The 12,336-nt window shown below is 37.7% G+C and overlaps 1 protein-coding gene across 2 annotated transcripts; it reads left to right on the top strand.

Annotated features, from left to right (window-relative positions):
• Nucleotides 1-316: 316 nt before the first annotated feature.
• On the top strand, nt 317-11,417 carry PRDX4 (peroxiredoxin 4). Of its 2 annotated transcripts, XM_043459399.1 has the most exons (8): nt 317-688; nt 4,155-4,272; nt 6,534-6,650; nt 7,340-7,462; nt 9,280-9,410; nt 10,380-10,414; nt 11,049-11,099; nt 11,307-11,417. In XM_043459399.1, the coding sequence occupies exons 1-7, from the start codon at nt 445-447 to the stop codon at nt 11,097-11,099; spliced, it is 819 nt and encodes a 272-aa protein (XP_043315334.1). In that variant the 5' UTR covers nt 317-444; the 3' UTR covers nt 11,307-11,417. The 2 variants fall into 2 exon arrangements, with proteins under 2 accessions (XP_043315334.1, XP_043315332.1); XM_043459397.1 differs by lacking the exon at nt 11,049-11,099 and having other exon boundaries at nt 318-688.
• Nucleotides 11,418-12,336: the final 919 nt, after the last annotated feature.

The raw sequence follows: 12,336 nt of genomic DNA on the forward strand, positions 1-12,336 counted from the left end.
AGTGCAACCCATTCAGAGATAAGTTAATTTCACTTTTTGAGGGGCGGGGGGGAATGGTGTGCAGTGGTGAGGCTTTGTGGAAGAGACAAGCGTAAAAGGATGTCTGAAGACGTGTGAGGGCGGAAGCGCGTGAGACCAGTCACGGCAGCTGTCGCTTCTCAGAGTTAGGCAAAGCGCCCTGCCTGGGCCTGCCCCAGGGCGCATGCGCAAACCCACGCAGGGGGATGAGTGGGCGGGGCTAGCGACCACGTGGCTGGGCCGGCTCCTGGAGAGCCCGGGAAGCGGGCGACTGGGGGAGCGGAGGGGCGGGGGGGTGAGGAGGCGGGGCTGGTCTCGCGAGGCCGCGCTTGGGCTCGAACGGGCGTTGAGCGCGCGGTTGTAGCTGCCTGGCGGCGGGAGAAGTAGCGTTCGAGCCAAGGGACGTGCGACTACACTCGCGTGGTCATGGAGGCACCGCCCCCGCCGCTACCCGCGATGACTCTGGCCCCTGGCCGGAGCCGAAAGCTGCTGCTGCTGCCTCTGCTGCTGTTTTTGCTGCGGGCCGAAGCTGTGCGGGGCTTGGAGGCTGAGGAGAGGCCCCGAACCCGCGAAGAGGAGTGCCACTTCTATGCGGGTGGCCAAGTGTACCCGGGAGAGGTGTCCCGGGTTTCGGTCGCCGACCACTCCCTGCACCTCAGCAAAGCCAAAAGTAGGTGGTGCCCCACCACGGCGGGATGACCGGTGGCACCCGGAGGTGGGGAGGGCCAGGGGACACATGTACCCTGGTTACGGTGGCTACCCGGGGGCCTGGCTTGGGCGGCACCTCCTGGGCTACCTCCGGTCCCGAAGGGGGAGCTTGGTTTTCCTGGGGGGGTGGAGGGATGGAGGGGGTTCCAGAGGTGTGAAGAAAGGGGTGGGTTCCACTGATCAGATTTTGGAGGAATTAGTGGTTACCCCAAAAGCCGCAGATGAGGGAGAGGGTGGCCCTGGTCCTGGGCTTGCAGGCGAAGAGGATGTTGTGTAAACTAGAACACTTCCTCAAACATCGCGAAGTGCCTGCAGCGCATCGCGTCTGTTTTCAAGTACGATTTCGGAGAATAATGCGCTGAAAAGTTGAATAACGATTCACAGAAAGTTTGGATAAACAGAAAAGTGGCTAAACAACGTTTGGCTCAGGAGAGGAAACGTTTCATTTTGTTGTTGCATCTTACAAAGAAAACTGTTAAAAGCCACCTTCCCAGAGACCTATAGAGTTAATGGGCATCCTTTGTGTTTCTCAGAAATGAAGAGCTTGTTACAGGGTGTATCTTGGAGGCTCTTTGTAGGGAAATGCGGAAAAGGAGGTTAGAAGTAATGCATTTGGGTTGATGATAAACCTCGTGGCAAATTTGTGTCCTGCCAGTTTGGCTTTTGATTATTTGCATTTCTGTCCAGTGTACACAACTAATGGCCACTTTCAGAAAAGACACGTCAGACTAAGTGGATACTGAGAAAATTGTGGCCTGCTGCATCTGGATGTTAAGATCAGCCAAAAAGAAGTGGGTAGGGACTAAAGGATAAAGAGCGTCCCTTGCTTGCTTTTAAATAACCTGCTTTTCCTACTGACCATCTGGCATTCTGAAGATGTGTATTTGGCTTTTGTGGTCCAGTTACAGCATGTTCCTTGGCCATGTTCAGTGAAAAAAAGCAATGCTTCGCAGTTATGCATCCCCAGTGTTAAATGGAATGTTGATATGCCTTAGGATGGAGTGGGAGTGATAAATGAGAAAAACTGTTGCCTCCTTAAACATCTGCAGTTCTTTCCTACTGCAAGTTATCTTTAGGTTTTTGTTTTTTAAAAAGCTAGTGTTACACATTCTTTTTTGTGTGTATGTGTTACACTTTCAAAATCATATTTCCAAGTCTCATTGCTTTTACTTGCCTCGGAAGATATTTTGAAATATGGCAGCCAGTTAAAGTGGCATTTACTGGCATTACATATATTTCCCATAACATGCCATCCAAGTCTGCTCATGGAACCTAATGGTAGTAATAAGACTTCCCTCTACCAGCAGACCTTTTCAAATTTTAGGTATTTGCTACATTTCTCTAATGTGTAGGCTCATCTAGAATTACAGGTACAAGGACCTTCACTCAAAACAGAATATTATGGAGCTATTAAGTTCATACTTTCAGATATTTTTAGTAACATGAATAATTATTCATGATCTAATGCTTACTTTTTTCACAAGTGGGATGCAACAAGATCCAAATTTGTGTTTAAAAAGACTAGGAGGAAGGACATCAAAATGTTAACAGTAGTTAAACAGATGGGTTATGGGGAAAGGGAATTTAAATATACTTTATACTGCTTTCCTTTTGCTTTGTTAATTATATGATTTGTATTTGGGACAATTTTGGGGTTTTGTTTGTAAGAACATTATTTTTTATTTTTATTTTTATTGGAGGCTAATTACAATATTGTGGTGGTTTTGCCATACATTCACATGAATCAGCCATGGGTTTACATGTGTTCCCCATCCTGACATGCGAATGGTTCCTTTGGGAATTCCATTTATAGATCTTAGCAAACTGAATTCTCTTTGCTCTATAAACTGATGACAGTTTTTTTTAACTAACACTGCAGTTCGTAAATCAAGAACCCAAAATTTCCCTCCCAAAAAAGAAAAAGAAAAGCCATATCTAGGTACAGTCAAGGATATGAAGGCATGCCTTTCTACCACCTCGCCAACACTGTTACCATTTAACAAACCTTTACCAATTTGTTAAGATAATAAAGCATTCCATCAGTGTCTGTAAAAAAGAAAGATCCCAAAAATCAAAATTTTCAGAGCAAAATTTTTCTGTTTTATTGGTTTTCCCAATATGCTAAAATCACTATGGACTATCATTGTAACACATTATTACAACTATAACCTCACACTTGAGTAATATTTTTAAGTAATATATATAAAGCATATATAGTTCCATATCCTTCTGCTATCTAATTCTCCCTCCTGGCCTTTACCTAATCAGATCAGGATGCTTTTGTGAGATAGGCTGCTGGCTCAAGATAAGTAATCACCTGTTATACATTAACTCCACAGAGAAATTAATCTTAAGTGTTTCTCTGTTTTCAGAGTTATCAAAAATGCTGGCTAGTATACAAAATATAATAAATTCTATTATAACCCTTACTTCCTAGGAACCTTAGTCAAACTTGGAAGCAAGTATTGACATTAATGTATGTAATGGTTCTGAAATTTTAAGTGCTATCTAAATGTGTTAACAGAATATCAAGGTACATTATTATCAGAGCATGTTGGCTAGACTTCCAAGCATACACTGACAAGAGAGCAGCATGAACTATTCAGTTTCCATTAGGTCACTTGTTCAAGAGGGTCTCCTCTTTCAAAGCCTGGAAAATAATCCTATGGTCTAGGATTTTACACTTCTGTCCTGACATATTTGCAGATTTCCTATTCCTTAAATGTAGCAGCAGGTCCTCTGTGTATATTCAAGAAACTGGACAAACACTTAAATTAATACATCTGGAAGACTGCCATTAGAGAACGGAAAATCTAACTGTTTGAAATGTGGGAAGCTGATTAACTTGGAGGAACTATAGCGAAGTATCCTGTAGGGTTTAGTGCAGGGATAGAATGTAGGGGGTCTGTGAGCATGAATAGGAAAAAGAATCTTTATTTTCACTGATCTCCAGCTGAAATATAGCAGTTCTTTCCATTATGAACATCAGCAGCAAACCACCTTAGCCTCAGTAGTACTCGTTGTCGCCAAGTAGAATCACATATATTTCATACCATTATTATGGATGCTGCAGGTATCCTGAAACATCATTTACACTCATTACAATCTTGAATAGTTACTAGATCACTGCCAAGTCTCAGAGCTTTAACGTGTTAAGAAAAAGGACACAAATATTAATATATCACCAGTTTTTTTATAGTTTTGATGATTGCACTTCAATGTAATATATTTCCTTTGAAATTCTAAATATTCTAAATATTTTACGCATTCAATAAAACTGCAGAAGTCCATCTGCATCACCAGACTGCTAAAAGAGGTCCAAAGATTCCCTCCGAAGCCTTGGTTTTTAGTGATGTCCTAAAGATGTCCTTCTGTCATCCCACCAACCTTCTCATCGTTTAAGAACATCATATATTTTTCTTTTTTAGTTTCCAAGCCAGCACCTTATTGGGAAGGAACAGCTGTGATAAATGGAGAATTTAAGGAGCTCAAGTTAACTGATTATCGTGGGAAGTACCTGGTTTTTTTCTTCTACCCACTTGATTTGTAAGTAATCCATATCATAGCAGCTAGTAATACCTCAGTCATTATTCATCTTTGCTCAGGAGCATCATATAGTTAGAAATTTCTTAGCACTTGTTCATAAAGGGCAACCTGAGATGAGTTTTTTTCAAGAAAGTAACATCTTGAATATATTTCAGAATCATAACCCATTGACCCCAATGTTGTATACTTATATATATATGATTGTGTTAACGTAGTCATTAGACAAAAACCACAGTTATATTCATTAAACTCTACTTACTAAGGCAAGGAAATGGACTGAGAATATTTTAGAAAGCATTTAAATAGCAAGACTTAGACCACAAATCTGTTTCTCTGTTAACGTGAATATTTATAAGGCTTTTTCTCTGGTGATAGCACTTAACTTTGGTTTTATTATTTTTGTTCTTTGCTGCATGTTACTTTCCTGTGATTTGAACATTTTCCTGAAAATATTGGATATGTTTAAGGAATAACACCTATTAACATAAAGTATGATTATGGAGGGGGTTCTCTTTAATTCTGACAGCACTTTTATAGGTAGAAAGTTGACTCAAAGTAAAGATTCTTGGAGTTTTAGTCACACTGAGGATTTAATTTTGAATTTTTCAAATTCCATGAAAATGCAAAGATACCAAAGAAAGTTATCCCAACTTTGATCTTTTCTGTTTGAATATGTTTTTTGGTTATAAAAAGTAAATAGATTATTCTGTCTGTGCCACTGTATACTAAGTTCCTTTCTCCATTAGGAGTAATCTAGAACTATGTAAATATATTTTAAATTTGTAGGGAGGATATACTTAAGCTCATATCTTTATGTCTATAGACTGGGGGCAGCAAACTTCTTCTGTACAGGGCCAGATAGTAAAAATTTTAGTCTTGAAGTGATCTTCATTGCAACTACTCAACTTTGCCATTATAGCATAAAATAGCCACAGACAATAATAAAGGGGTCTTGTACGCCATTGAAAGTTTATTTTAAAAAAACAAGATACACTAGATTTTGGCCTGTGGGCTGACGTTTGCTGACTCCTACTCTAATCCAAATAGAATTCTCATAAAAATGTGTACATTGAGACTGAAACAAACCATGAATCTGCATAATATGTAATCTTTTAAATTAGTAAGAACTTCCTTCTAGATTCTAATCAATTTGTACTATGGCTTGACTAACTAAAATGTGTACTATAACTTAACTTCTAATAGAAACCTGAAGTAGACATTTTAATATATATAAAATGATAGGCCTTCTAAATTCATGTTGCTGTAAAACCAAAAGGCAGCACACATATTAAATATATATGATGCTAAACCTGAATTTTGAAATTAGCCTAACATAGCACACAAATAAGCTATTTCTCCAGTATTATTTAAAACTCCCCAATGAATAAGACCTATCTTATTAAAGCATGATGTTAGCAATGGTCTTCTGGAGCAAGGAGCTAAGAGAGTTTCTGCTGTTTGCATGTAAAGCCAGCCAAACTGGACCTGGTTAGAGAAAGAAGAATCCTGGGACATTTGCCACAGTCTAGAAGGAAGAAAATCAGAATTGTAACCCTTCAGGTTTCTGCCAAAACTTTTATGTTGGGCCAGTAAGAGAAGGAAGTGGCAACCCACTCCAGTATTCTTGCCTAGAGAATCCCACGCACAGAAGAGCCTGGTGGGCTACAATCCATGGGGTCACAAAGAGTCGGACATGACTGAGCAACTAACACACAGTATATCTCTAGGTAACATTTCTTGGGATAACAGAAAGGAGGACAAGGGCCAATCATTCTTACCTTTTGGAAAATATTAAAAGTTCATTTTATAGGCCAGATTTCCAAGGACATAATCTGGATTAGAACTGTCTTCTTGCATGTGGCAGTCCTCCACTCGAACAACTGAAACATTTGAAAAGCCTATATTGGACTGTGGTAGGAACCTGTCCCCCTAAGTCTATGTTTTTCAAACCTTCTTGACCATGACACACAGCAGGAAGTCCATTTTTCATTGCTGCCCTGTATACTTACACATACATACAAGGTAACATTCAGTTTGTATGCACCAATATAAAGTTTATCAAGACATAATTGAGGACTCTATATTTTTAAATTAAATGATATTTGATCCAGTGACCATTTTTTAGACTCCTCCATCTTGAGAAGGTTCATATATAAAATTGTTCTTAATGTACATTTTTATATACTAAAGTGTTTATAAAAACAAAATCATTTGAAACTAAGGATGTGTGTTTTTTGAGAATAATGACTTTTTTTTTCCAGCACTTTTGTGTGTCCAACTGAAATCATCGCCTTTGGTGATAGAATTGACGAATTCAGATCAATCAACACTGAAGTGGTAGCCTGCTCTGTTGATTCACAGTTCACCCATTTGGCCTGGTCAGTATCTTAAACTTAACATTTATAGGGAACGAATAGACATACTCTTAAATTATGGGCAGACAACTCTTAACATGACAGGAATATAATTATTTATCAGACAGTTCAGGAATAAATTTATCTGAGAGCTGCTAGTTCAATGAAAGTAAAGTAAAAATGTTTAAAGATTTTATAGAACATTTCAAATTTTGGGAAAAGTTAAATTCAAAAGATACAGGGACTTCCCTGGCAGTCCAGTGGTGAAGAATTCACCTTCCAGTGCAGCAGGTACCAGTTCATTCGCTGATCAGGGAGCTAAGACTCCACATGCCTCACAGCCAAAAACCCAAAACATAAACAACAGAAACAATATTGTAACAAATTCAATAAAGATTTAAAAAATTGTCTGTACCAAATAATTATTTGTTTAAAAGATGTAATATCCACAGCAAAAACCACTGAATTCTATGATTATTATGATAAAGTGGATAACCTTAATCTGGAGAAATAAAATTTTTTTATATTTATTTTCTTAGCAATGATTAAATAATTTTTAGTTCATTAATCATGAAAAGATGTTCCACCTAATTGCACAAAATTTAAAATGACAAGAGATGCCATGCACATGTTTGTGTGCATATGCAAGGAGTGTGGACTATTTTAATATATGCTGTTTACTTAACCCTGAAAGGTACATTTTCTGTTAACAGGATTAATACTCCTCGAAGACAAGGAGGACTTGGGTCAATAAGGATTCCACTTCTTGCAGATTTGAACCATCAGATCTCAAAGGACTATGGCGTGTATCTGGAAGACTCAGGCCACACTCTTAGGTACCTTTCAGTAGTTGTACATGATGACAAATACAAATATATTTGTAATCCTACTTGAAATGGAATTAGAAGATACAAGGTTTGATCAAGAAATATTTGTTCTACTTGCAAAAATGTTGTAGATACCATTAAAAATAATTGGTGAGTCCTGACTGAAACTATGTGAGTGTCAAAGACTGTTAGAACTGGAAAATTCTAGAGGCCTTCAACCCTGTCATTTTACATAAAAACGGATTCAGCATTCCAAGAACTTAGCCAAAGTGACTATAGTTAATTGCAGAACCCAGACATGAACCCAGGTCCCCAAACTTTCTGTCCATTTCTTTCTCTTTTCCAAACTGACTCGAGTAATAGTTTTTCTAAATACAAGTATCATAGTATTTAGCAAACCTGTGCCTCTGGAGTAGGAAAAATTAAGGATATATTTTATTAACAGCTCTCATTGAGTTACTTGAGCTAATAACTGCTGATAGAATTCTTAGAAACAAGGGCAGCTTCAGCTTGAAATACTTGTAATTTTCTTATAATCATATTGATTTGCTTTGTAGTGCTAATAGTTCTTTTAATGTTTTATGTAAAGGTGTCAGTATTTTATAATCTTGTGGTTTTTTAGAACAGCTTTATTGAGATAAAATTCACATACGATACAACTCACCCATTTAAAGCATACAATTTAGTAATTTTTAGTATTTCACAGTTGTACAACCATCACCACAATCCATGTTAGAACATTTTCATTGCTCCAAAAAGAAATCCCATACCCATTAGCAGTTACTCCCCATTTCACCCAGTCCCCCTCCCCTAGCCCTACACAACCACTAATCTACTTTATGTCTTAATAGTGGCCTATTCTGGACATTTCATATAGATGGAATCCTACAGTATCTGCTCTTTTATTACTAGCCTCTTTTCACTTACTGTAATATTTTCAAGGTTCATCCATATTGAATCAATGTATCCCTGCCAATTTTCTTTTTGTTTTGTACTTGTCAAGTCCATAATGGTTTCTGCCTAGCGATTATTATTAACTCCCAAAGAATAAATATGCCACTAAAGACTGAGGCACTTTTCAAATTGAGAATTATTTGAACATTAACCAAGTAAATTATCTAATATTAGCAAGCACAGCAAATGTCTTAGTCTCATAGTCTACCAAAGAAGCAGTTCACAAAATCAAAAGAGAAAACAAAAGCTACAGTTTGCTACCAAAAAACAGGCAGCTTTTGTTTTTATGTGGAGTATATGGCTATGATGAGTGTTACAGAGGCAAGGTCAAAATTTCCAGTCAGGCTCGCTTACTTCAAAACAGACTTGATCACCTTTTATGAGGATTTTCAATTGTGAAAGTAGTATGTGAAAGAACACAAATATGAATAGTAATTAACAATTTTACCTAAGTTTGACCAAGTTGATCTGGTCTAAGGAGACTGAGCCCTAGTAGGTTCAGAGGTTGAGTTACTCATTCAAAAAAAAATTTTAAGTATTGTAGAATAAGGCTTTGCTATGCAGTTTCATCATTTATAGTACAGTCCCAAATCTAGTACACATGAAGATTCAACTGATAATACTACAGTACATTTCAAAGACAAAAACAAAATTTTAATGCTACTATTTAACAGTGATAATCCCAAAATACACAGTAGATAGGTGTGGGTATAGGGGTGTGTGCATGCACATACCAGTCAAGTAGGTAGGTAGTTATGTTTTTGGTTCTGCATAACATCTTTCTGTTTGAGCGGTACAGGGATTCAAAGTAACTAATATTTGTCTTAACTGAGAACAAATGTCCTCATCTTTCCCATTCTTCTGTTTTACAGAGGTCTCTTCATTATTGATGACAAGGGAATCCTAAGACAGATTACTCTGAATGACCTTCCCGTGGGTAGATCCGTGGATGAGACACTACGTTTGGTTCAGGCATTCCAGTACACTGACAGACATGGAGAAGGTGCCCTTTCCTTCTTTTATAGCCTTTGGATTTTTTAGTTTGAGAGATAGTAGCATAATATGGTTTCTTACCTTAAAAGTAATTTTCATGGTTCCAGAGTCTTCCAATTATTTTCAAATTATTAGATCTTTTAAGCAAATCAAATTTTAATTATTAATATGAAAGTGCTTTTAACAAAATGTCACTAATATATTCTACCTACTGAATAGGATAGAAAAAATATTATTTTCGTAGCCCTTTTGGATATCTCAGAGAAAAGTTTCTGCTACTGTAATTTTTCCCATTATGTTTCTATTAACTTAAAATGTGCCAACCAATCTGGCCATATCTAGTAATGTAGGTTTTATTTGCATGTTTTACATTATTTAATTTAGCTTTTTTCTTCAAGGTAATTCAGAAATCTTTGAGGTTATTCAGTAACACACTAGTAATCTATTAGTTCACCCTTTCACTCCAAGTTTTTGCAGTAGCCAAATGGTAAACATCAGATTCTTCTTAAAATAGAACATATGTTATATATTCCTTTCAAAAGTATAACTTAGTGCCTGGGTCAGGGTGCTAAAACAAACAGTGAACCATGGCATCAGGACCAAATACTGCAGGGCACAGAAGATAAGCTTAAGGGAATGTACATTTGAGGAATTTTGCTGTACCCAGATCTTTCAATTCACCAGATTCCCAAACTTTCCAACTTTACTAAAGGAACACTCAATTTGATTTCTTCTGTTATAAATGTAACTAAACATGACTGAGAAAACTGAAAAACAGCTATCTGCTGATAAGCTCCAGGACTAAAATTTCTTGTTGCAAGCCAGTAAGCTAACAGAAGTCAAGTGTTAGGTGGCCTAGAAATGTTCTCATTAATATAGGTTCTATTTTCAGTATCATTTGGAAAAAGAAAAGCTGAGAGTTGCTAGAGAGAATTGAACAGTTTCTAAATTGTCTTTTGCCAATTTTTGTTCCTTTCAGTCTGCCCTGCTGGTTGGAAACCTGGTAGTGAAACAGTAAGTCAAGTTCATCTTCCTGTTAAGGGGATGGCTGGGGCCAAAAAGCAGCAGCCAACCCTAGGATAAGCTCTGTTTGTAACAGACCTGCCTTGATTTTGTAAATGAAGTAAACATTGCTAGGCAGAACTCCTAAAAGAAGTACAGGCATTCTTTGGACTGTAGGGAGAGTAGCTGAAACTGGGAAAGTAGAATATGGGACTTGATGCTCTGGATTTTAAAGCCAAGTATTCAGAGAATTATATCATTTAAAAAGCAGGAGGAGGGAAGCGGTGGAGACTTGTTCAAATAAATTCAGGACAAAGAGAACGGTCACAAGAAAAATTTTTCAGTGTATATATTAAAAGCTTTAGAGAAAATCTGGCTTAACTGACAATGAAGCTAATGATTCTCTCCTTGTCATATGAAGGAAAATGAGACTGAAACACATTCTTTCATCTAGGGAGGCTATATAGGGTGTTTCTTTTACTTTGCAGTTTGAGATGAAAAGGTTATACCCTAGACTGCCAAAAAATCCATTTGAGCTCTCTGCCCCCTTTTCAGGTTGTAGCATACCATCACTTCATTAGCAGATTATTTTACAAATGCATTAACATCTGTAGCCATGCTCCCTTAATGTGTTTGATTTAATTAGATCAAACCTGAAGATGCCATGCAAGCCTGGTGGCCAAGAGAAGAGTTATAAGTAAGTTTGGGAGTGTTTAAGTACAGATGTTAATTCACTAGCAGATCACCTGCCTTCTAAAATAGCTGAGATTAAAATTAGCAGGTAGGACAAATCCAGTTTTCCCTAAATATATATAATTTGGTACAGGAAAATAATCTTGACCCAAGAGATGGGCAACTATTATCAGACTACTGATGATGTACATTGTCTTCTTTTCTTCAACAGATAATCCCAGATCCAGCCGGAAAACTGAAGTATTTCGATAAAATGAACTGAAAATACTTCCTCAGGTCACAGTGCTTGAAACTTCTCAATAAAACTCACTGTGTATTACCACACTGTGTTACAGTAGTAGTTTCTCAAATAATACAAAAATCCATGTCAGGAGCCAGATACTTAGTGTCATTAGACACTGATGCCAAAAGATAGGCAATTATTCTCTATCTTTCCAAAACAGGAAATGTCAGATTGACTCAAACTAGTAACAAGAGTACTAACTGACATTTATGGAGTACATGCCATGTGCCAGGCATTGTTAGGAGTTTAGGTGCATTTTTTTTTTCACTTAACTCTCACAGTAACTCTTTTTTGAGTTTTTTATTTCATAGATGAGGAAACAGCTTGCAAAGGTAGAATCAGTCTTTGAACCCAGACAGGCTACTTCTAGTTTCTGGGCTCTTTACATTCCTCTGTGGCTCACCTCTGAGGGCAGCAGGAAAGAACAGGTTGTGAGCACAGTCAGCTTCCACTGCGTCTGGTAGAGACAGTGAACCCCAGACTCTGCTCTGTACCCAGCATAAAGCCCTTTGGTTCTCTCTTTTATCTAAATTTACATTTTCAGCTTGTACCAAAATTATAAGTAAGAAATATTTGTATTTAGTTTACCATGAGAGTTCCCTGGTGGTTAGAATTCCAGCCTTTCCCTGCAATGGCCCAAGTTCTATCCCTGGTTGGGAAACTGACATCCTGCAAGCTGCACAGCATGGCCAAAAACAAAAAAAGACATATAGTTTAACAAAAGTTGAATCTCTAAATATAATGTAACCAGCTATTCACAAATGACCACATATAAAGCTGAACTCCAGTGCTACTTCATCACCTGAATATGGCAATGGCTTTTTTTTTTTTTAGCTTTTTTTTGGGTTCCTCCAACCTCTCAAGCAAGGGGCAGAGTTTAAAATTATATTTCTTCACTTGTTTACTTTTTTATAGTAAGTTTTAGGGGCCATTGTTATTTAAAGAATATTGTATCTGG

This window comes from Cervus canadensis, chromosome X, assembly GCF_019320065.1.
Source record: "Cervus canadensis isolate Bull #8, Minnesota chromosome X, ASM1932006v1, whole genome shotgun sequence".
NCBI classification, from domain to species: Eukaryota; Metazoa; Chordata; class Mammalia; order Artiodactyla; family Cervidae; genus Cervus; species Cervus canadensis.